Genomic DNA, 25237 nt, shown 5'->3' on the forward strand with positions numbered 1-25237 from the left:
GTGCTTTTCGTCTTAATGGTGTACACTGGGACGCGCTTCTCTTCTTTGATTGCGCAGATAGACCGCCTTATGCTGTCTAGAAGGGATCCTGAAACTACACTGGCCTGTTCATTACTGCGATCTCTGTTGCAGTCTTCACAATTTTGAGCAAAACATTGAATATCTATACTCATTCCTGGCCACCAGTACTCTGATTGCAATTCTTTCAGAGAGGCTTTGATTGTTCGGTGTTTCAGACCCAACCCCATGTGTGCTTCCAGTAAGAGGAAGCCCCTCCTGCTCCTGTTTGGAATTACTCTGTCCCCCACACCAGGGATTCGAGCAAAAGGAACGGAGTTTGCATCGATTATGTATGCATAATTGAGTGGATAGTTTACGGGTAGTGCTGCACAGTCGCCTTTTACGGTCGTTTTTACTGCCAGCATGGTTTCCCCGTCTATATACTTATCTGTACGCTTTTTTGTGGCTACGGAAGCCGGTTTAGTTGCTTCCACTATGGCTGTATTAGCCAATGAATTCCCTGCAACGTGAACGCCATCACGTTGAAGACTCTGTGCGTGAATCACATGAGTCTTTTGTAGTTCTTTACTTAAAAGAGCTACCTCGTTCCAGAGCAATTTATGCTTTATTGTGGCACCTGTGTCATCTTTGTAGTCGTTTTCGATCCAACTCTGCAGTTTGTTATTGTAAGAGTTGACGCAAAAATGAGAATCGCACACTATAAGTGTGGGGAATTCGCGTTCTGCATTTTCGAGCGCCATCTTTAAAGATCTGATTTCAGTTCTTTGAACCGAACAGTACTTTACTGATTCAGTTTTTGTTATTTTCGGTCTGAATTTACCGCACAGCCAACGACCTTTAATGATCGCACATGCTGCATTGTAGGATTTGCTCTCTACGTTGAAATGCTGTACAAAGCTATCTGTATAGATTATACAGGCGTATTGTGGGAGAGGCAGGATTTCGATTGGCAGAGGATATTCTTCTTCATATTCTAAATCATTCAGTTCTTTAAATTGCGGAGCAAAATAGTATTTCACGTCTTCCGCTCCTAGAGAATCTATGCACTGTATCCATTTGGGATCCAGTGACACTGTAGGCAGGTTTACTGGGCTGAATAGCGCCTCGAAGGCGGATTCTGCTGTAAGGATATTAATCCGTTTGCCGTGTGCTAGTTCTCGTTCATTTGCTAATGCGATTTGCACTGCGTTCACAGTTCTTTCTGTGTGACTGAATGCTTTTTCTGCTTGTGTGTACAAGTGAGATTTAATTGAAATTGGTACCTTTTCTCCCTCATTAGAGGTTAGGTACGTGAATCGGCATCTTCCTGGGATGACTCGGATTACAAGATCGATCGTGTTGTCACGTGTATCTGTTTTTGTTTTTGCTAACATGTCTGTTTGCAGTGATCTCAAAATTTCTGTGTGTTTTTGAGTCCAATTGATTTGTTTTAAATCAGGTTTTATTAGTTCGTAGAGAGGTTTAACCCTCTCTGCGTAATTTAGTATGTAAGTTCTTCCGAAATTCAGAAAACCTAGTATGTATTGTAAATTCTTCAGCGTTTTTGGAGCTTGGAGTACAGCGCACTTCTCTAAGAAGTTGTCCGCTAGGCTTTTCCCTTCACTTGATAATTCGTACCCTAAAAACAGTACTGTCAGATGGGCAATTCGGGACTTTTTAAAGTTGAATTTGTAACCCTCTGCTGCGAACCCAAGTATAATGGTGTTCACTCTTTTCAAGTGAGTATCCAAGTCGTCGTCTGTGAGATAAATATCATCTACGTAAGATAATGCTTCATCATCATAGATTTGTAGTAACTCTGTTACCCTAGCTGAGAATAGTCCTGGGCTGTTCTTGAACCCCTGTGGGAGTCGACAGAATTTTTTCTGTGACCCAAATGCGGAGAAAGCGGTCAAATATCTGCTTTCTGGTGCAATGTTTTGACAAAAGAAACCATTAGAAATGTCTAATGTTGTTTTGTATTTTTTCCTAACTATGTTATTCATTAGGGCTGCACTATGCGAGTTCTGTACTGCAAAAGTTTTGCAACATGTATTAAGGTGTCTGTAGTCCAAAACTAGACGATATGAATTGTCTGGCTTGGAGACAGGAAACAAAGGATTGTTCATTTGAGAGGTGCATGTTTCAATCACCCCCTGGTACTCAAGTTGATCTAAGATCTCCCTGACTTGTTTTTTAGCTTCTTGCTTTATTGGATACTGCCGTTGGGCAGTTGGTTCACTTTTTAGTTGGATTTTGTGAGGCGGTGAATCCTCATCCCATCCTACATGATTTTTATACAATGCAGGTGCCTGGGCTACTGCCCATTTCCTTGCATATGTGTATTTTTTGTGAATCGGTATGTGATTCGAGAAGGCAGGCATAATCACTTCTTCGCCACGAGGGCACTCCCTGACAAACTCCGGGGGCCAATCTTTTTTAGCTAACAGAATATCATAGCCTTTTGAGAGCTTATCCCAAAATAGACCCTTAATTTTCCTAGTCTTATCACCCTCTATACGCAATGTTATTTCGTATATTTTATGGGGCTCGCTAAGTCTGGCGTCGGCAGTTTCAACCTGAATGTATTCATTCGTGTCCATTGTCTCCAGATGACTCATCAAGATCTTGCGCGCTATACTGATTTCTGCTGCACTGTCCAACATTGTCAATGCCCACTCCCCGTTTTTCAACTGTGTCCTCAGTATTCTCGGCATGGTTGATTACTCTAATACTGGCTACCTTCTTTTTCTGAAATTGAGATTTCTTATTTTGAGCAGGTTCCTTGTCTTTGGACTTGGTGTGCTCTCCTGGGTCTGACCGTCCTCTTCTTTCCGAATTCTGTGGAGAAGATCGAGAGGGACGTGTATCAATACTTTGATATCTATCAGGTTTTTTTATATTATCCCTATTTCTAAGGTTATATCTTTTCTCAGAGGGCTCCCTCTGCGGAGACTGGCGTTCTCGAGTCGGAGTTCTTTCCCTCCGTCGAGGAGACCTTCCTCTGGACTGGAAAACTTTTTCCTTGGGAGTGGATTGTTTATTTCCATCCCAGCTCTTTTTAGGAGTATTTAAATTATTTTTAATAAATAATTTTTCAGGATTTTCGAGCAGTTGGGGCTTAACTGGTTTTCCACCCAAGCTGTCTCTACCTAATTCTTCATAGCACTTTTCTATGATTTTTGCAAGCTCAACAGGATCTTTTATATCTGTTTCCCTCAACTTCTGGCGAATCGCCACAGATGCTGCTTCTCCCTTTATGTTGGCTAATAATATAGCCGTGACCTGCTTGAAATCTTTCAGTAATTTCATACCTAGATTTAAAGCGGGCTCTGGACCGAATTCATTTTGAATCTGTTTTAGCACTTCTGGTATTACCGCCATAGACGGAACACCGTGTGTTTTTGTGTAAATGGAAGCAAAGACTGTACCCCAAGTGTCACAGTCCTCCACGTGTGGTGCGATTCCCATAGGAAGGCAGATGGACAAGATTCTGTGTTTCTCAATAGGGGTAGTATCAGGAAATACTGCCTCTATTTGAGTGATTTTCTGTGCTAACCAGAAAGGAATTTGTTCCCGTTTTACGGGTGTTTTACCAAGACATGACTGTATGTTCTGTGGTGTAATTTTATTTGTGTTCCCCTGATGAGGGGTCAGCTGTGGTGTATTAACAGCTGGCTGGACTGTTGCAGTCCGTATTACATATTGGACTAATTGCCTATGTATTTTTATTAATGTGTTTAGCTGTGCTAACAGCTCTTCTCTAGACATTCTTGCAATGTCAGGATGTGGTGTGTAGCTGGCTAGAACCGGCCACGTGGCTCCTGGTCTACCTAGTGGACCGAGCCTAGTTATGTGATCATTATGTTTTAGGGCGCCATTAAACCAGAGCAGGTGCTCTTGAAATTTAAGTGGGATTTCAATCTCCTCGAAAGGAGCGTACTCTCCCGGAGGTTCCTCTATTTTGTAATAGTGAAACTCTTGTGTTATAGCGTTTACCGCTGGAAAGTTTATCCATGAATAGAATACCTCTGTCTGCCGATACTCGTGAGCCTCTATCACGAAAATTACTGTACCACCTTGAGGTGTCAGTCCGTTTTCTATAAGTTTTAAAGTTATAGATCTTCATAACTGGACCGGGATGATAATAGCACCCGGGTCTGTGTATTCGGGACCTTGCTGAGTCGCATCTGCTGCGGCCCCAGTGGTGCCGTTGTTTTCTACTGACATTGTATAAATGCAGTTTTTGCAGAGTAGGTCTCCAAGGAGACAAAGATTAGATGCACAATATTTTGGAACACTGTATCCTTCAACGTTGAATAAACCAGAGCTTTACATAGGAATCTCTTCCTACTAAGGTCGGGCGGATTTTAACCTTTCACCCACTCCAGACAGCTATTGGAGTATTTACGGGAGAAAGGGGTGTGAAATATGCACGACTGAGTTACTCTACAAGTCTTGCGTTAGTTTATCGCCTTACCAAACGTTAGGGCGCCATGTAGTGTAGTTCCTAGTTTCCCACTAGGCCCTGCGCATTGGAATAACATAAACAGTAGTATCGACGTGGAACTGCTTATATTCCAGGCCTCCACTGACTATGCTAAACTTAATTGGGTTGTGTTACCAACTAGCTCAGAGGTCACTGGAAACTTTCTTCTCTGCATAGGAAGTGATCAGCTTCCTTGGCACAGACAAGAAGGGATTCAGTTTTCCAACAACCGTGCAACATGACAACTTTGCTCCTCAGATCAAGAGTCGATCTCTAGGGTCGTGTGAAACAATAGACATAGATTTCACTCAGTCAGTCTAGTGCAGTTTACTTTCACAGTATGTAGAGAATAGAGAGACGGGCGTTTGTCAATAAGGGGTTAACATTTATTGAACAGTCTTTCTTCTCGTACAAGAGAAATGTATTGCCACAATTGCAATAACTGTTATTATAAAAAGTACGTACAGTAAGATAAGTATTGCGAAATAGAACTGTAAAAGCATTGATATGGTATCTTAGCCATACAATGGTTTAAAAGTAATAAAACATATATACAGTCATATATACATTAGGCTAACATATTCAACTGGTGCTTCTAACTAAGCCTACCCCAGTGTGCCTGACCTAAGCCTAACACGTGAAAGGGGGAGCAAGTAAGTAGCTTTAAGTTAAGTTGGTTTTGCCAAGGTTTGTTTCAAGAATTCTCGTCTAAGGGTTTAGTCAACACCATACCTCTGAATAGAATGATGGAGGATTGGTATCTCCTTCAGGGGTCTCTCTCGATATCCCAGTCACCTGCGAGGGTAAACCGGAAGCGCCGGGACTGGATTTCTCTGCACGAGAAATGCAGCGGCTTCTCTCAGCGCGTCGAGGAAGGAGGGGTGACAGCGTCCGCGGGCAGCTGGAATCGGCTGGATGTCTTCGCAGAGGACGGCTGCTCGGCTCCTCAAGCGTACTGCACCATAGGTCGCGCTGTAGCGGCGATAATGGTAATCAGCAGCTTCACCACCACAGGATAGCAGGCTGCAGCGACAGAGTGCTAGTTTTTACCAACACAGGGTCATGCAGGCAGCTGGCATCAGCAACAGGCAACGAACTCACAGCTCGTATCTCTCACATTGCTTAAGGCAACGTTGGTAATATTTATACCTGACAGGTGCCGGGTTTGACGCAAGTTTGCTGGACATAAGACGTCAATTAAAGATGTCACTAGGAAGTGACAGTTATCAGTTGCTCATTAGAGTTCCATTACTAATCAAAACATAGCAAGCGGGGATTTCCAGGTTTGCTAAGTTTTTATCTTGTTGAAGAACTCAGAGTGTTATCTAGGAATATCAGATAGTGACTGCTGCTCTGCCATTGCACTAATTGGTCGCAAAGGAAGTAGCAGAGAGTCATGCTGGAATGTGGCTCTGTTCGTGTGAGGCCAGAGATGACTTTTCAGAAAATCGCACTTGAACGGTTATGCCAATATAGGGAATAAATGGATTTATAGCCGAATAGGGGCATAAGGTCACAGTATCGATCAGGAACCTAGATAAGCACGCAACAGACTGAAACGTCGTCTCCAGTGGTCCAGCCATAATATTTTCATTTCCCAAGACCTCTCGACTGCGACTAATGCCAGACGTAAAGAATTCTTGAATCTACGGCCTCTGATGCGACAACTTCACATTCAATATGGCATTCTTCACCCGTGTTTCTGCAAGATCACACACAATGGCCGAACCCGTTCCTTTGATGATCCTCAAAAGCTCCATGCTTATCTCCAAAGTGCTTCTTCGTCGACAATGGATACTGTGGCTTAAACATCTTTGCTTGTTTCTTTTCTTGTTGCTCTAACTTGTCATTTCATGTTTCTCTCTTTCTATTAATGTATACTTCTCTCCTATGTTTTTGTATGTCTCCTTTTTTATTTCATTTTTTCTCTCGATCTTTAATTTCTATTATTCTACCTTTTGCTCTTACAATCTTCTCCTCACCATTTTCTTGTGTCCGTTTCCTCGGTTGCTCATGGGGTTGTCTCCTCTACCGGTGTATCCTCGCCCCTGATGCTTTTCTTCTTTGCTTTCTCTCCGATCAGGCATACGTGCCTTGATCTGTTTACTTTTTACTTTCTTTTACCTTTTCTCTGCTCTCTTTTCTACCTTTCCCCTTATTTCTTTTTTCTCTTCTCCACCTTCTTCCTTCCCTTTCCTCTTCTTTCCTGATACATATCTTTCGTCTCCCTTGCAATCTCTTTTTCGATTATTATACTTCGTGATGTATTTTATCCTTCTGACCAGATTTACGTCTATGTTCTAAGTTTATTGAGAGCCTCCCCTATACGATTTTTATGTCATTGTTATTTCCTTTTTTGTAGTGCCTCCCTTGCCATGTGTTCTCTCCACGTGTCGTCCATCACCCCCCTCCTCAATGGTGTGTAATTTTGTCTCATGGAATGTGCGAGGTCTTGGTCATCCTGTCAAGCGTCAAAAGGTATTGTCTCATTTATCCAAAATTGGTTCTCAAGTTGTTTTTCTTCAAGAGACGCACTGTTCTGATGTTGAATCTATCAAATTGAAAAGACAATGGGTGGGTCAGATTGTATTCTCTCCAGCTTGTCTCAAAAAAGGAGGGGTTGCTATTTTATTTCACAAGGCTTTGAATGTACAGATTCTATCCTCTCAAAATGATGACGAAGGACATTGGGCAATGGCTAAGGTTGTTATCCATAATAAGACAATGGTTTTGCTTAATATTTATGGCCCGGTACGTCCTGACCCTAAGTTTTGGACTGCTATTAAAACTCTGATTTTGTCTATAGATTGTCCTGATTTTATCATTGCAGGTGATTTGAACCAATGGTTAGATCCGTTTTCTGATAGATTATCCTCCAGTAAGTTTCAACCTGATAAAACCCATAAAAGTTTTCAATCTGCCATTGCCTCACGTCCTTTATATGACTCTTGGAAGTTATGTAATCCAGATGTGTTGGAATATACCTTTTTCTCCCCTGAGCATCACAGCCGCTCTAGAATTAATTACATTTTGATTAGTAAATCCTTACTCCCCTCTATTCAAAAATCTACTATAGGCTCCATTTTTATTTCTGATCATGCCCCTGTTTCTACCTCACTTGATCTGTCCATTATATCCCCTAAAATTAGTAGCTGGAAATTTAATGCCTTTCTTTTATCTGATGCAGTTTTTTTGAAGGAAAGTGCGGAATTTTTCACTTAATTTTTTACCTTTAACGATCCATCTGATACCTCCATTCCTAATAATTGGGATGCTTTTAAAGCTGCGTTCCGAGCATTTACCATATCCTTTGTTGCTAAGAAAAAGAAACTGAATAGGGAAAAGTACGATGCTCAACTTCGTAAGATTAAACACCTTGAGCATTTATATTTCTCCTCTAAATCCCCCTCCTCCCTTCATGATTTGATTTCTGCTAAAACAGACCTCAATAAGATTGTTACCAATGAGGCTTGTAACACCCTCCTTAAAATTAAATCCAAATTTCATGGTGGCCAAAATAAAGCGGGGAAAATGCTGGCAAACTATTTGAAAATTAAGTCTGAACGTAAGAACATTGGCCCCATATTCAATGACTCTCTAAACAAATTGGTTACAGCCGATGAGGACATCGCTGATGTATTTCATTCCTATTATCATTCCCTATATACTGATGACACTCGTCCCTCTGATGTAAACGTCTCTTCCTTTTTTGAGGGCCTTCCCCCTCCCCCTTCCCTCCCTGATGAGTTTGCGCTCCTGGAAGAGGACATTTCACTGCAGGAAGTAACTCGAGCCATTCACTCCCTCAAACGCTCAAAAGCTCCTGGTCCAGATGGCCTTCCTGTAGAATTTTATTCTTCCTTTCATACCTTTTTTGCCCCTAAACTCCTCCAACTCTTCAACTCATTTATTAGTAGTGCGAAGGCTTCTGGGTCATTTTTGGATGCACTAATTATCATCATTCCAAAACCTGATAAAGATCACACCCAGTGCAAAAACTATCGCCCTATCTCCCTAATAAATTATGATTGCAAAATCTTTGCTAAAATACTTGCCTCTCGCCTTGATTCTCTTATTCCCCGCCTTATCAAGACGGATCAGGTGGGTTTTGTGAAGGGGAGGCTTGCTGCGGACAATGCTCGCTTATTCTCTAATGTCATTGCGCACAGCAAACATCTTAAAGTTCCTTTAGCAGCACTGTCCTTAGATGCTGAGAAGGCTTTTGACTGTATCAACTGGCACTAACTCATACGTACACTACACTGGTTTGGTTTCGGTCCTTTTTTTATCTCTATGGTTAAACTCCTTTATTCCTCCCCTCGTGCCAGTATATTTGTCAACAACCACATTTTTCCAAGTCATTCTCCTTATCTAGAGGTACTCGTCGGGGATGTCCCCTTTCTCCCCTGTTATTTATTCTCTGTCTTGAGCCCTTCTTAGAGAGAATTTGTTCTAATCCTGACATCACTGGTTTTAAATTGGCATCTACAGAAACTAAATTGTCCGCTTATGCAGATGATGTGCTGGTGTACATGTCCAATCCTGAAACCTCCCTTCTGCCTTTCATGGATGAGGTCCGTTTATATTCCTCTATTTCGGGATATCAATTGAATCTCTCCAAAACTGAAGTCCTCCCACTTAATTCACTTTGCTACCAATACATGTTTAATAATACTGATTTTGCTTGGTGTCCCTCTAAAATTAAATACCTTGGTATTTGGTTTGCTCCCTCCTTGAAGGATACCCTTAAATTTACGTTTGATTCTCTTATAAAGAAACTCTCCTCCCTTCTTCAACTCTGGTCCCCATTATTTCTTTCCTGGTGGGGTAGACTGGACTCAATTAAAATGATGATTACTCCACATGTTCTCTATAAGGTGTCTATGCTTCCTTTCAAGATTCCCATGTCCTATTTTTCCTGCATAAACTCTATTTGTACTAAATTTTTGTGGAATGATAAGCATCCCCGAATAGCACTACAGAAACTCATTCGTCCTAAACCTGAAGGTGGATTTCGATTTCCCAACTTTAAAATGTACCATTCTGCATTCCTGATCAAACAATCCTTTTCTTTAGCCTATGATTTTGATGGAACTCCTGTACCTACCTGGGTTCTTCTAGAACGCTCCCTGTTGAAGGATCATTCCTTTCAACATGTTGTTTTTATGTCAAATTGTTCTTTTTTGAATAAATACCCTATCTTAAAATTTTCCCAAACTGTATTACACAATGTTTTATCCTCTAATCTTTCTCCATTACAATGTTTTTTATTATCTGTTGTATGGTATAACAAATTTCTTCGTTACAAAGGTAAATCATTTTATTTTAAGCATTGGAAAGAGAAGAATGTTGTATTTGTTCATCAGTTTTTTGATACTATTAACTCTCTCATTCCTTTTCCGAAATTACAAAGTTTGTTTAATTTGCCTTCATCATATCTCTCTGAGTATACTATTATTACGTCTGCCATTCAGTCACACTTAGCCTCTCTTACAATTCCTGATGTCTTCCCATCTTTTGTTCCTACCTCTTCCCTGTATCCATTATTTTCCTCTCAACAACCTAAGGCTGCCCTCGTTTATACTCTATTACTGTCACCTAGTTCAGAACATTCTAAATCAGCTGTTGAGATTGCATGGGAAACTGACCTTAATATGTCCCTGTCTATTTTGATGTGGGATCGTGTATGGTCCAAGTTGTTTAAAGTTTCTCCTGCTGCGCGTATTACCCAATCGTTATTGTTCATTTATCATAGAGTCCTTATCACTCCTGTAACTGTTCATAAATTCTCCCCAACATCCTCTTTACTGTGTTGGTCCTGTGCTAAAGAAACTGGGTCACTTAAACATTTACTGTTTGAATGTTTTCAAGTTTTATCATTTTGGAAGGAAGTTTGGAAGACATGTATGCTAGTATTTAATTGTCCTACCCAGTTATCCTTACAGGCTATTTTCCTAGGATCATTGTCATCTGATGTAGATATTATCTCTTCTTCTGCAAGATTGTTGGACTTGTTTATTTCTCTTGCTTTTAAAGTTATCTTGTTATGTTGGAAAGATAATTCTAAAATTTCTACTCACACCTGGTGGAACTTTGTTTGTGATGAACATAGGATTGCTATCGCCTCGTCCTATCCTGTTCCCTTGAAAATTAAATCTGATCTCCTTTGGCTCCCCTTTACCACTTATCTTTCCTTCAACTCTCTTTCTTGAATGGTTCCCAGTTTTCCCACTTATCTTTCTCTTCTCCTCTTTCTCCCTTCCCTTCTTTTTCCCTTTCTTTCCTTTTTGTTCTTTCTTCTTTCCTCTTTTATTTTCTCCTGGTTTCTACCTTTTCCACTTTCTGCCTTCCTTCTCTGATCATTTCATTCTTTGTTCTTATTATTCATTGCATATGTTTTAGTACTTATCTTTGATATTCTCTTGTTTCCAATTTTTTATGACATATGTATTGTATTTAATTCAAAATGCTAAAAAAAATATCTTAAACAAAAAAATATATATGTATGTGAATGCATACATTGTTTTTCATAGAGAACAGATGCTTGTGTGTGTGTGGGTGTCTGCATGTCTATTGATTTGTGTACATCTGTGCAGTATATGATGATCTGCGTGTATTTATTGACACCTGTTGTTGACCCATGATCATTGTAGTTTTCTAAGTTACCACTCCATTCTACTTTCTCTGAGAAGAAATGACTATGGGGATATGCATAAAGTGAAAGGAGAGAGGCCTGCAGTGGGCATGATTCTCCTGAATCTGGTTTCATTAGTAAGATACGTATACTCAGAAAAATGTACTTTGTTTTTTTTATTGAAAACATGTAAAAAGATTGAAGTGCACTAAGTTAATGTTATTGTTAATGATATTTATACAGCGCAGCTGTTACTCAGAGGTGTCCTGGTGCTAGTTACATCTCCAGTGGCAAAAAAAATGGAAGAAGTTTTTTGGGCAAAGAGCCAGATCTTGAGGATTTTCCTGAAAGCTAAAAGGTTAGTGATGTTTCTTAATTGGAACGGCAGGTTGTTCTAGGCTTCGGCCACACTGTAAGTAAAACTTCTGCCGCCCCATCGAACTTTTTTTATGCGTGGCAATGAGAGCAGCCTAGCCCCTAATGAACAAAGTGGTCTTTTTGGTGTGTACCAGTGAAAATGCTCTTTTAAATAGTAAGGTCCTGAACCCTGCAGCACCTTTAAAGCTAGACAAAGGGCTTTGAAGCAAACTCGGTTCCTGAACAGTAGTCAGTGCAATTTGTTTATTTCTTTGGCAATTGGCGCAAACCAAGGAGTGCCCGAGAGCAGTCTGGCTGCTGCATTCTGCAGTGTTTGAAGTTTATTCGGGAGCCTTTGTTGGGCATTGAGGTACAAACAATTACAGTAGTCCAATCTCGACATTGCGAGAGTCACGACCACTGTTTGCCGGCTGCTCAGGGGGAGGAACGGCAGTATGTTCCTGATTGTTTTGATCACATAAAAAGGTTTTAGATGCCACTGAATTAACCTGTTGACTAAAGGTAAGACCCTCATCCATTATCACACCCAGGTTCTTCACCTAATGGGTTTAAATATTCTCTGCCTAAGTCGGACGCAACTGTGAGAGGGTAGTTTTAGGATATTTTCTGTTTTCAATACTAAGGAAATAGAAATATTTGCATTACAGATTCAGTTGCATCTATGTTGGGTCACCCTTACTATGTGCGAAATACCTGGCTTTTCATCCTATGCCATTCTCTATTCTGGAACTCATAATTTTGCCTTAGTGTTACAAGTATGTGTTTAAAATCCTCTGTGTGCAGTGCGCTGTCGGCTAAAAAACGAAGTTGCCTGAAAGTGCACATAGCACACAATACATGCTTGGCAGATGTGCATGTATCTGCCCATCAAATGCCCTTCCAAGGGTCAAATGTTGGTACACTTCTTGCTCTCTGTTATAAAGCAGCGTTATCCAACATAGGTTCTAGAGGATCAAACACATACCACACTTTTAGAATAACCTCTGATCATAAAAGAAATAATTTCAGTTTGCTGCACAGCATGTAAATGTATCTTGTCTATAGATTCTAAAAATATAACATGAATACTTCTCTTCTGGACTTGTGTTACACATGCCCTGCCCTTAAAACCAAATAATGTCAATAAAATACTGTCTTTGTCTTTAGTTGCCGAACCTCAACCATAAGTAGCTCATCAAGTCTGGGTGTTCACTTTGCATTCTTGTACTAGTTGTCTTGCATTTATAATGTGAAAACATACCTAGAAGTACCAGACTGCACAATAAAAACTAGGACTACATGAGTGTTGGGACACTAGTGTTGTTTAATTGGTATGCAGGCGTTTTCCCCACGCACTTAGTGTCTGATTAAACGTGTCACTGGTATCCTGACTTTTCTCTTTGGCCTTGCAACCGCGCTAATCTAACCGTAGACTTTTGTGTGTGAATTCATAGTGGCACAAAGCATTGCACTGATACATCCATTAGCCAGTGGGGGTCATCCAGAATGAACCACACCTGTGCCTAATCAATGCCTATGTCCATTCTTTTTTTTTAAACATCTTTTTATTGAACATAAGCCTATGTCCGTTTTAATACAAAGGATCATAAACAGTGGAACACCTGGCGTGGGAAGAGGGCATCGGAAGGGGTGTAGCTCTTCACTGAGATTTGTAGTTGAGATTACAACCCTGTAGTGTAGTTCCTAGTTTCCCACTAGGCCCTGCGCATTGGAATAACATAAACAGTAGTATCGACGTGGAACTGCTTATATTCCAGGCCTCCACTGACTATGCTAAACTTAATTGGGTTGTGTTACCAACTAGCTCAGAGGTCACTGGAAACTTTCTTCTCTGCATAGGAAGTGATCAGCTTCCTTGGCAAGGACAAGAAGGGATTCAGCTTTCCAATAACCGTGCAACATGACAACTTTGCTCCTCAGATCAAGAGTCGATCTCTAGGGTCGTGTGAAACAATAGACATGTATTTCACTCAGTCAGTCTAGTGCAGTTTACTTTCACAAGATGTAGAGAATAGAGAGACGGGCGTTTGTCAATAAAGGGTTAACATTTATTGAACAGTCTTTCTTCTCGTACAAGAGAAATGTATTGCCACAATTGCAAGAATTGTTATTATAAAAAGTACGTACAGTAAGATAAGTATTGCGAAATAGAACTGTAAAAGCATTGATATGGTTTCTTAGCCATACAATGGTTTAAAAGTAATTAAACATATATAAAGTCATATATACATTAGGCTAACATACTCAACTGGTGCTTCTAACTAAGCCTACCCCAGTGTGCCTGACCTAAGCCTAACACGTGGAAGGGGAGTAAGTAAGTAGCTTTAAGTTAAGTTGGTTTTGCCAAGGTTTGTTTCAAGAATTCTCGTCTAAGGGTTTAGTCAACACCATACCTCTGAATAGAATGATGGAGGATTGGTATCTCCTTCAGGGGTCACTCTCGATATCCCAGTCACCCGCGAGGGTAGACCGGAAACGCCGGAGCTGGATTTCTCTGCAGGAGAAAGGCAGCGGCTCTTCTTCAGCGTGTCGAGGAAGGAGGGGGGACAGCGTCCACGGGCAGCTGGAATCTGCTGGATGTCTTTGCAGAGGGACGGCTGTTCAGCTCCTAAGCGTACTGCACCATCGTTCGCGCTTTAGCAGCGATAATGGTATCAGCAGCTTCACCACCACAGGGACAGCAGGCTGCAGCGATAGGGTGCTAGCTTCACCAACACGGGGTCTTGCAGGCAGCTGGCAACAGCAACAGTAGCTCGTACAACAGGCATTGCTTAAGGCAACGTTGGTAGTATTTATACCTGACAGGTGCCGGGTTTGACGCAAGTTTGCTGGACATAAGATGTCAATTAAAGATGTCACTAGGAAGTGATAGTTATCAGTTGCTCATTAGAGTTCCATTACTAATCAAAACACAGCAAGCGGGGATTTCCAGGTTTGCTGAGTTTTTATCTTGTTGAAGAACTCGGAGTGTTAATCTAGGAATATCAGATAGTGACTTCTGCTCTGTCATTGCACTAATTGGTCGCAAAGGAAGTGGCAGAGAGAACTATGCTGGAATGTGGCTCTGTTCGTGTGAGGCCAGAGATGACTTTTCTGAAAATCGCACTTGAACGGTTATGCCAATATAGGGAATAAATGGATTTATAGCCGAATAGGGGCATAAGATCACAGAATTGATCAGGAACCTAGATAAACACGCAACATCCACTCCACGGGTTCATGTCCATCAAAATTACTAAAACTAAAGCAATTAGATGCATGTGTAACATTGCCCACCCCAAAATACATAAATGCATTTGAAATAGGCGTACTTGTAATACATGGAATTTAGGTACTGTACGTTTTTTTAAGCATAGAAATCATTCAACAAATTATTGCATATGAAATCATTGAACGATTATGCAAAAGAATTACACATGAAGTATCTCTGACAGAAGAAGGGCGAGATAAATCATCACATATAAATGCATTGTAATAACTGTGCTAGAGGCTGATGTAATGCTGTTATGTCTCTAGATGTGTTTAGAAATAGAAGTGTGAAGCTTCTGTTCTCTAAGAATAGTTTTTACGTTAAGCAAACGATTGTTCGTGCCAAAAAATGGTCAATATTAAAAATGTCCAATTCAAAAGAATTAATGCTTGAACGGGGAAATAGAGTTCCAAAGCTTTTTTGCAGTTTTTGTTGATCAAAACTGAAGGCCGAATTCAGAGTTCATGGGAACGCTGTGTGTCGGAAAGCTTCTCAAAAGTTATTGTTTCTCTACGGGTGAGAACATCGTATCAGACAGGCTCTCAAAGAATTGGTCTACAAAATCAGGTGACAGTTCAACCAAATTAGATAGCGTTGTAACTTGGCAGGTATGAGAATGATTGCTGTCATCGTATTCAGGAGCAGCAATGCTCACAGATGGCCGTACCTGGGTGATGCTGCTTTTGTCGCTTGCTCCACTGTTACCACCTAGTCGTAGCACAGGAGTCTCCACAAATGCCGTCATCAGGATTGGTAGCCGCTGGGGACAACACAATGCGTGAGCCGTTATTGGACTGAGCAAAGTATCGACGTCCATTGGTACTGCTGAAGGAAGTGAAAGACAGATGTCCAACACGCATTCATCTCCGCAAAGCATACATCTTAGTACCGGTAAGATACAGTTCTGCCATATAGGTCTGAATGAAAGGAACCAGGTCATGTTTAGATCTCTCAGCCTGGCCAATCCAAGGACGTTAGTTATCCTGTCCCGGTAGCGCATTGCTAGGATTGTCTCTTCCATTCCCATGGGAGCTATGTCTGAGTTTCGGCTTGCCATAACGAAGTAGGAGGGTCAAAAATAAAATCCCTGCTACAAGTCCCAAAAATAATGGTATTCCGCCAAAAACAGAGTGTATAAAATTAGGAACGATTCCCAAAATTGCCTGGAAGGGTGTTAGCAGTCCCGTAAAGACTGTCTTAAATATGCCTGGGATGCTTGTTGCACTAGACATGTTAAGGAGTTGGCTCAACATTTCTACGAAATGCACGGGGCAATTTGTTGATAAAAGGTCATGAACTTCAGTAGCTGTCCTTGCAACTAGAAGATCATACGTCTCTTTTGATGACGTTATAGGCACTGTTGTCTGTAAAAGTACAGATTTCATTTTGCTTAATGTATCAATTTGTATAGAATAGAGATTCAGACGAGGCCAGATGGGAGTCACTGTGTCTGCAGGCCCACTCGGAAACAATGCTTGCATACAGCATTTGACCATGGATGTTACTCTTACTAGATAACTTTTCCCTGGCACAAGGCCACAACATCTGTGATCCATTCTAAGAATGTAACTCCCGTTTGAAAGTTGCATAAAGAAGGGCTCTATCTGAGTTGCAGGTGTGACTAGCTGGTGGCATGAAAGGTTGTTAGAATTTCCATCACATGCTCCGTGTAAATTAATACCCTGACACAAAAGTATACCGCTTAGTGAATGTTTACAGTTGTCACCACTAAGAAATACATTTTTGTCGCTGTCACTATAGCAAGAATGAGTGTATGGTAATTTCCATATAGATTTTACATATCCTTTACCCAATTGTTCATATTGGCCAGCAGGTATGTATTCAAGGCACTTTTTAAATCAGAAAGTTGTTATCGGAATTGTGATAATTCCATGTATTATCCATTCAATGACAGGACTCTCTCACATTGTCAATGGTAATCTCTCGAGTTTTTCGATGCTCAGGATTGTATAGTCTGCTCCTTTCTGTGCCAAACTGATCTGTTTATCAGTAAGGTTAAAACTGGAAAATAATGACGTTGTGTTGATTAAACGCCAAGGCACATAGCCTGAACGAAGATTTTGCAGCGTCCAGCCTAATTCTATAATAGAACGTAATTGAGATTGGCCATGTTGTAACATTAGCAAGTCTCTGTCTATCACATCAAAGGCAGATGATACAATATTGTCCAACGAATATATTCTGGAAGACAGAGTCATTAACCCATTGTCTACCACAGAAAGTGATTTCTCCAAATTAATACGATCAATTTCTCGTATTTTTTCAGCAGTTTCAATTTGTTTGACTTTCCAAGCCTCGTTGTAAGCAGCATAGATGCTGGTCGCTATGAAACGCTTTTGATGCTGTTTGCGTGGTCCAAGAATGAAATCGCGCAAATCAGCACCATCTTTTAGTAAAGACAAGTGTTGCTTAATTTCAGCCAGTGTGGATGTAGTTAGCCATTCAAGGCAGAGTTTCCCTACACTGTATGTTGTTATAATCCCTGGATGTTGTCTCTGGGAATATCTTGAGTCTAATCTGGTCATTTTTAACCCCTGTGTTTTATTCAGGAATCTATCTTGACAGCTGTTCGTGTCAGTAGGCCAGATTAACCACTTTTTCCAATCAGGATGTGTTCTGTTGAAATGTAAAATTTTTGAAACGTCTAACTCAATCTCTGCAGTTATATTTTCAGGTATTGGCTTTGGTATAGACGGTGTTTTAAGGTCTTTGATCTTAGCTAGGCCAAGACAAGATGTTTGGTGTATTCTGTCATTTAAAAACAACATTTGTTCTGGTATCATGCAGGTTCTAAATAGTGCTTCAATGCCTTGCACCTGCCAATCTTTTGTACCCCAAATTGTTTTCGTTTCAATATTATTTTTCCAATAATCAAAACCAAATGTCATCATTTTGTCATAAAATGCTTCTGAATATATCAATTTAGAATTTGTCAGCATTGTTTTCATTCCTGTTTTATCTAACAGTTTGTAATAAAACGTTTCTGCATTACTGGTATTAAACCCTGAGAAGTATTTGAATTTCTCAAAAAATGCTTTAGAACTGCTTTTAGGTGGTGTAGAACAATGTTCCCATTGATTATACATAAAAACATTTCTAGGCTGTGCAGATTTATGCAAGTAATGATCCCCATAGTGGGTGTAACAGAATAACTGCTCATAACTAGATGAACCTTGTAAATAATCATGATCTGTGAATCTAGCTGACATTACTAAATCAGACATCATGTCATTAATACTGTTAAAGTCCCAATCATCAGAGAATGTACTAGGTGTCACAAAGTCACTTAAGGAAACCTTTAGTTGATGAGGATACTTCAGGATTTCGACCGGACCATATATTTCATAGTCTGTTTTCTCCCATACTACCCCACCAGGTATTGGAATTGCTGTGACATTTACTGTTGACAGTTCTCTTTTCTTCACGTGGGATGATCTGTGTGGTTTCAGGACTAGGTTGATGTTCTGACTTGCTGTGTCCATTGTAATATATTTTCCCTCAATGAATTTTCCCAAACACAGTACCATGATGAGCCAAAGCAGGAGGAAAAATACACCTAGACCGAACCAGAACTCTAGCCAAGGGGAAATAAGGTAGATTTCCTTCAGTTGATGAAAGAGTTCCGTTGCTTTTTCTTTAAAAGTCTTTTTTGTTTCTGGCATCACTTCGGGGTCCTTTTGATCTTCAGAGAAGTGTTTGAAGTTGATGAAATAACCAGAGGCAGTTCTGTCAATTGATGGGATTGTTCTTTCAATCTGTCTCTCGGTAGCACTTTCTGATGCCACATCATTGTAGACTGGTGATGTTTCTTGACGAACTGTTTCAATCTGTGTTTCAAGAGGCACGAGTTCCATGGCATTATTGCATAGTCCTTCATTGTGCACTGCAGGCTGATCGAATGTGATTAGTCTTTCAGTTTGAACCTCTTGGATTGTTGCAAGTTTGGGTATTCTGCTGTTTCTTGGGAGTCCACTGGGCCTACTGTTGATTATAGGCCACATGCTTGTGGTTTTACCAGATCGATAGACACAACTCTGTTCTCCTTTTTACCAGCAAGGGGCGGTAGCACAACTGATCTTGTTCCGGTGACTGCCAAGACAGGTACTGCTTTTCTGTAAGAAGGCCCAAATTCCTTCTTAACCGCGATCTTTTCTCTGACTAGATCCCCAATCTTTGGAATCCAGACAGGCCTTGCTGGGGCTGTTGCTGGTGGTGCCTCGTCAGTGGTACTTGGCTGTTGCTTTAACTTTATGTTGCTTAAGGATTTTCTTGTTTCATTCAGTTCCTGTAAAACAGCCAAACGATCTTTGATGTCAAAGTTTGTTGCTTTTTCTTGTACCACTGACATCTGACTATCGAGGTCCTGAATACGCATTCTAATTCCGAACAATAGTTCGTATGGGCTGAAACCTTTTCGAGAATTTCTTGGCATGTTGTTAAGACTAGTCTGGACACTTATTAAATGTTTGACCCACCCAGCGCCTGAACCTAATTTCTTCGCTGTTATAGATTGCTTTATGTCCCGGTTTTTTCTTTCTACCACACTGTTCCCTTCCGGGGTATGACGGACAAGAATACCGCAACCCAATTCCCATGCTAGCCATGGCCTTCTTATAAGCTCGAGAGCTAAAAGCAAGACACTGGTCAGAATGGAACGTGGTAATTGCGTATATGCTGATATGGACTCGCAAATCTTTTATAACCGTTCTAGCGTCAGCCGAGCGCTGGAGGCCTCATTCTTTAAGTGTTATTAGCCTTAACTGTTAATAGGACGCAGGATGGGGTGTAGGCAGCGTTACGCTCTTTCTGATTGGTAGCCGGTAGCAATGTTCGCTACTGCGATCCCTATTGCAGTTTTCACAATTGTTTGCATATATTTGGTGTTCTACACTCATTCCCGGCCACCAGAATACTGATTGTAATTCAGTCAGTGATTCCTTGATCTCTCTGTGCCTAGGACCCAAACCCATATGTGCGTCTGCTATTAAAAATATTCTCCTGTTCGTGTTTGGAATTACTCTGTCCCCCACTCCAGGGATTCGAGCAAAAGGAACGGAGTTTGCATCGATTATGTATGCATAATTGAGTGGATAGTTCACGGGTAGTGCCGCACAGTCGCCTTTTACGGTCGTTTTTACTGCCAGCATGGTTTCCCCGTCTATGTATTTATCTGTACGCTTTTTTGTGGCTACGGAAGCCGGTTTAGTTGCTTCCGCTGTGGCTGTATTAGCCAATGAATTCCCTGCAACGTGAACGCCATCACGTTGAGGACTTTGTGCGTGAATCACGTGAGTCTTTTGTAGTTCTTTACTTAAAAGAGCTACCTCGTTCCAGAGCAATTTATGCTTTATTGTGGCACCTGTGTCATCTTTGTAGTCATTTTCAATCCAACTCTGCAGTTTATTGTTGTAAGAGTTGACGCAAAAATGAGAATCGCACACGATAAGTGTCGGGAATTCACGTTCTGCATTTTCGAGCGCCATCTTTAAAGATCTGATTTCAGTTCTCTGAACAGAACAGTTTCTTACAGATTCAGTTTTTGTTACTTTCGGTTTGAATTTACCGCACAGCCAACGACCTTTAATAATCGCACATGCTGCATTGTAGGATTTGCTCTCTACATTAAAATGCTGTATAAAACTATCTGTATAGATTATACAGGCGTATTGTGGGAGAGGCAGAATTTCGATTGGCAGAGGATATTCTTCTTCATATTCTAAATCATTCAGTTCTTCAAATTGCGGGGCGAAATAGTATTTCACGTCTTCCGCTCCTAGAGAATCTATACACTGTATCCATTTCGGATCCAGTGACACTGTAGGCAGGTTTACTGGGCTGAATAGCACTTCGAAGGCGGATTCCGCTGTAAGGATATTAATCCGTTTGCCGTGTGCTAGTTCTCGTTCATTTGCTAATGCGATTTGCACTGCGTTCACAGTTCTTTCTGTGTGACTGAATGTTTTTTCTGCTTGTGTGTATGTTAGAAACGGGACCCTGGCCGGCCAAGACTCGCGTCGAGGTCAGCCAGGGATCGCCATTTGTAAGTGTCAGGGCAAGGGAGTCACACACCAAGGCAACCCCCACTCGCCCTCTAGGTAACGTGGCGCGAGCAGTCAAGGCTAAACTTGGAGGCGATGTAAGTTAAGTATTTGCGCACGCACCCCAGCAACAACACCCAAGGCCCACCACAAAGGAAACTCCACACAAGGGTATATATAAAAATAGCCTTTGTATTCCAATAAACATACATTAGATAAAACACACACTTTACATTGTGCCAGAGGCACGGGCGGAATTTACAAGGGATATTTGTACAGGACAGGGCCACTTGGACCACTGTCAAGGGTATCAACACTTTTAGCAGCAATACTTTCAGTAATAAAGCAAGACCTTCAGTAATAAAGCAATACCTTCAGTAATAAAGCAATACCTTCAGTAATAAAGCAATACCTTCAGTAACAGCAATACCTTCAGTAATAGCACTTTAGCAATACCTTCAGTAATAAAGCAATACCTTCAGTAATAGCACTTTAGCAATACCTTCAGTAATAAAGCAATACCTTCAGTAATAAAGCAATACCTTCAGTAATAGCACTTTAGCAATACCTTCAGTAATAAAGCAATATAAAAGTAGAGCATACAACCAGTAATCACTGGTAACAGGGCCTCACTAGCACCACCTGTACTAGGGAGAAAACAACCACCTACACGTCACACTACCTGTAGGGGTGTAAAAGCAAAACACATGATGCCGTAACATTCAGAGGTGTAAAGGCACATGACGCATAAACAATACATTCAGAGGTGCAGAATCAATAACAATTGCGCCAAACTCACAAGTCACCACCTGTCAGGGCCTAAACGTGGCAGTTGCCCACAAAGTGCTGGGCAACTGGAGCAGGGAAAGTTAGGGCAACGTTGGAGCCTCTCTGGGCTCAAAGAACCACCACTGTGGCACTGGTGAGCCTCTCTCAGGCTCTCTTACACCAGTAAGGGGGGGGGGGGGCTGCTGAGCCTCTCAGGGCTCCAGCAACAAAAAGGTGCAGCCTCGCTGGGCTGTGGGGTCCCCCTCTCTGGGGACCCAAAGCAATGATGCTGGCCAAGAGCCTCACTGGGCTCTAACTCGACGGGTGCCCCCGGGGCACCTCATGGCTCCACAACGCAGAGATGCTCCCTGAGCCCTCAGGCTCAAAACACACGCACTGTAGCGCTATCTCGCGCTACCAGAAAGGGGGGGGGGGGGCGGACACCGACAAAGTGTCCCGGCGCCCCTCCCTCCAGCACCGCCACACTCACCGGCTTCGCGCTGGGCTCTCCAGCGAAGGCGGGTCTCTCCCGCTGGTCCCGGGGCTCTCCTCTCCTCGGCAGGCTGCTTCTCGGCTCTGCAGCGGGGGCGGGACTTCCGGGTTGACTCTCCCGGGCCGCGCGGTGATTGGACGGCCGCCTCTCCACTTCCGGGTCGCCGCGGGCAGCGCGGCGGCTCGCTTCTAGGCAGGCAGGCGGGCTCCTATGATCCGAGGAGTGGGCTCCCTCGGGGATCAACACAAAACGGACCTGGGCACAATAAACGCGGCAATGAGCGGGGTGGCACCCGCGCCGCCAACTCGCCACACGGGGCAGTCAGATGCCGGGTGGGCACCGGCTGTGCACACCCAGCGCTAGCAGCGCTAGTAACGAAGGGCAGGCGCTCCCAAGCGCCTCCAGGACCAAATACAGCGCTCACAGTGCTAGGGGCAAAATCCAGCGCTCTCCAAGCGCTAGGCAGGCGATTTCAGCGCTCCCAGCGCTGAAGGGCAGAGAGCAGCGCTCTCAGGCTGCAGGCAAGAAGTTCTCAGTGCTCCCCAGCACTGGAGGACAGGACAGGGCTCCAGCAGGGCTGGAGGCAGGCAGGGGGGCAAGGCTGGGCCAGAGCCAGCACACTGGGTCTCCAGGCAGGGAGACTCCCCAAGTGGCGGTCCTCCTGGCCCCAGCAGCAGCAAAAGCCCCCTCTGGCAGGATCCAAAAGTAGAACATTTTCAGTGGGGACACAGCCCCTTCTTATACTGACAAATCCTTTGTTTCAGGGTGCAGGGTGGGGGGAAAACCAGTCACAGCTGGTTCTGGAGCACTCTTGATGGCCCAACCACCCATTTCATTCACTGGGGAGGCTAGGGTCGTTAGACACACCACAGGGGAGCGGAGCCAGCATTGTGTGGGGAAAACCCAGCCCATCCAGGACACAGGTACACTCCTCCCACACATCACTCATGCTAATCTCCCACTCACCACCGGGCAGACCCATTCAGACTTCCTGGAGCCTGGCATGCCAGCCAGCTCCAGCCAATCACGCTCCAGCACCCTCACTGCACACATATCTCAATGTCCAGAAGTAGCACTTCCCAACTAGACACATACATGCCGCAGACACCATCTTGCAGCTTTCACTCTCACGAGTTTAAGCATACCAAACTCGAGCCTGCACTCCCCACGCAACAGGAACTACCAGGGACACACACATTCCCCATGCATTCCTATGGGAGGGCAGGCCAGCCATACTACACGCACGCACTTTCACTCTGGGACTCAGGGGAAAGTGCGCAGAGACCCAAAAATCACTGACACAGGGTCACAAATAAGGCAAAAAGTCTAGGAGTGAACCTGCCCTGCGGGCCAAGTCCAACAGTGTACAAGTGAGATTTAATTGAAATAGGTACCTTTTCTCCCTCATTAGAGGTTAGGTACGTGAATCCGCATCTTCCTGGGATGACTCGGATTACAAGATCGATCGTGTTGTCACGTGTATCTAATTTTGTTTTTGCTAACATGTCTGTTTGCAGTGATCTCAAAATTTCTGTGTGTTTTTGAGTCCAATTGATTTGTTTAAAATCAGGTTTAATTAGTTCGTAGAGAGGTTTAACCCTCTCTGTGTAATTTAGAATGTAAGTTCTTCCGAAATTCAGAAAACCTAGAATGGATTGTAAATTCTTCAGCGTTTTTGGAGCTTGGAGTACAGCGCACTTCTCTAAGAAGTTGTCCGCTAGGCTTTTCCCTTCACCTGATAATTCGTACCCTAAGAATAGTACTGTCAGATGGGCAATTCGAGACTTTTTAAAGTTGAATTTGTAACCCTCTGCTGCGAAGCCAAGTATGATGGTGTTCACTCTTTTCAAGTGAGTATCCAAGTCGTCGTCTGTGAGATAGATATCATATACGTAAGATAATGCCTCATCATCATAGATTTGTAGTAATTCTGTTACTCTAGCTGAGAATAGTCCTGGGCTGTTCTTGAACCCCTGTGGGAGTCGACAGAATTTTTTCTGCGACCCAAATGCAGAAAAAGCGGTCAAATATCTGCTTTCTGGTGCAATGTTTTGACAAAAGAAACCATTAGATATGTCTAATGTCGTTTTATATTTTTTCCTAACTATATTATTCATTAGGGCTACACTATGCGAGTTTTGTACTGCAAAAGTTTTGCAACATGTATTAAGGTGTCTGTAGTCCAAAACTAGACGATATGAATTGTCTGGCTTGGAGACAGGAAACAAAGGATTGTTCATTTGAGAGGTGCATGTTTCAATCACCCCCTGGTATTCAAGTTGATCTAAGATCTCCCTGACCTGTTTTTTAGCTTCTTGCTTTATGGGATACTGCCGTTGGGCAGTTGGTTCACTTTTTTATTGGATTTTGTGAGGAGGTGAATCCTCATCCCATCCAACATGATTTTTATATAATGCAGGTGCCTGGGCTACTGCCCATTTCCTTGCATAGGTATATTTTCTGTGAATCGGAATGTGATTCGAGAAGGCAGGCATAATCACTTCTTCGCCACGAGGGCACTCCCTGACAAACTCTGGGGGCCAATCTTTTTCAGCTAACAGAATATCATAGCCTTTTGAGAGTTTATCCCAAAATAGACCCTTAATTTTCCTAGTCTTATCACCCTCCATACGCAATGTTATTGCGTATATTTTATGGGGCTCGCCAAGTCTGGTGTCGGCAGTTTCAACCTGAATGAATTCATTCGTGTCCACTGTCTACAGATGACTCATCAAGATCTTGCACGCTATACTGATTTCTGCTGCACTGCCCAACATTGTCAATGCCCACTCCCCGTTTTTCAACTGTGTCCTCAGTATTCTCGGCATGGTTGATTACTCTAATACTGGCTACTTTCTTTTTCTGAAATTGAGATTTTTTACTCTGAGCAGGTTCCTTGTCTTTGGACTTGGTGTGCTCTCCTGGGTCTGACCGTCCTCTTCTTTCCGAATTCTGTGGAAGAGATCGAGAGGGACGTGTATCAATACTTTGATATCTATCAGGTTTTTTCAGATTATCCCTATTTCTAAGGTTATATCTTTTCTCAGAGGGCTCCCTCTGGGGAGACTGGCGTTCTCGAGTCGGAGTTCTTTCCCTCCGTCGAGGAGACCTTCCTCTGGACTGGAAAACTTTTTCCTTGGGAGTGGATTGTTTATTTCCATCCCAG

At 42.4% G+C, this 25237-nt stretch overlaps 1 protein-coding gene across 1 annotated transcript in view; it reads left to right on the top strand.

Annotated features, from left to right (window-relative positions):
* The window catches only part of LOC147693530 (extracellular calcium-sensing receptor-like), a 435593-nt gene that overhangs the window by 12152 nt on the left and 398204 nt on the right, over nt 1-25237 (top strand). Inside the window, exon 2 of the mRNA XM_086936048.1 lies at nt 11367-11481. Coding sequence (XP_086792174.1) covers nt 11367-11481 — 115 coding nt within the window. The remainder of the gene's footprint in view (nt 1-11366; nt 11482-25237) is intronic.

The sequence above is a fragment of the Lissotriton vulgaris genome, chromosome 8, assembly GCF_964263255.1.
Source record: "Lissotriton vulgaris chromosome 8, aLisVul1.2, whole genome shotgun sequence".
NCBI classification, from domain to species: Eukaryota; Metazoa; Chordata; class Amphibia; order Caudata; family Salamandridae; genus Lissotriton; species Lissotriton vulgaris.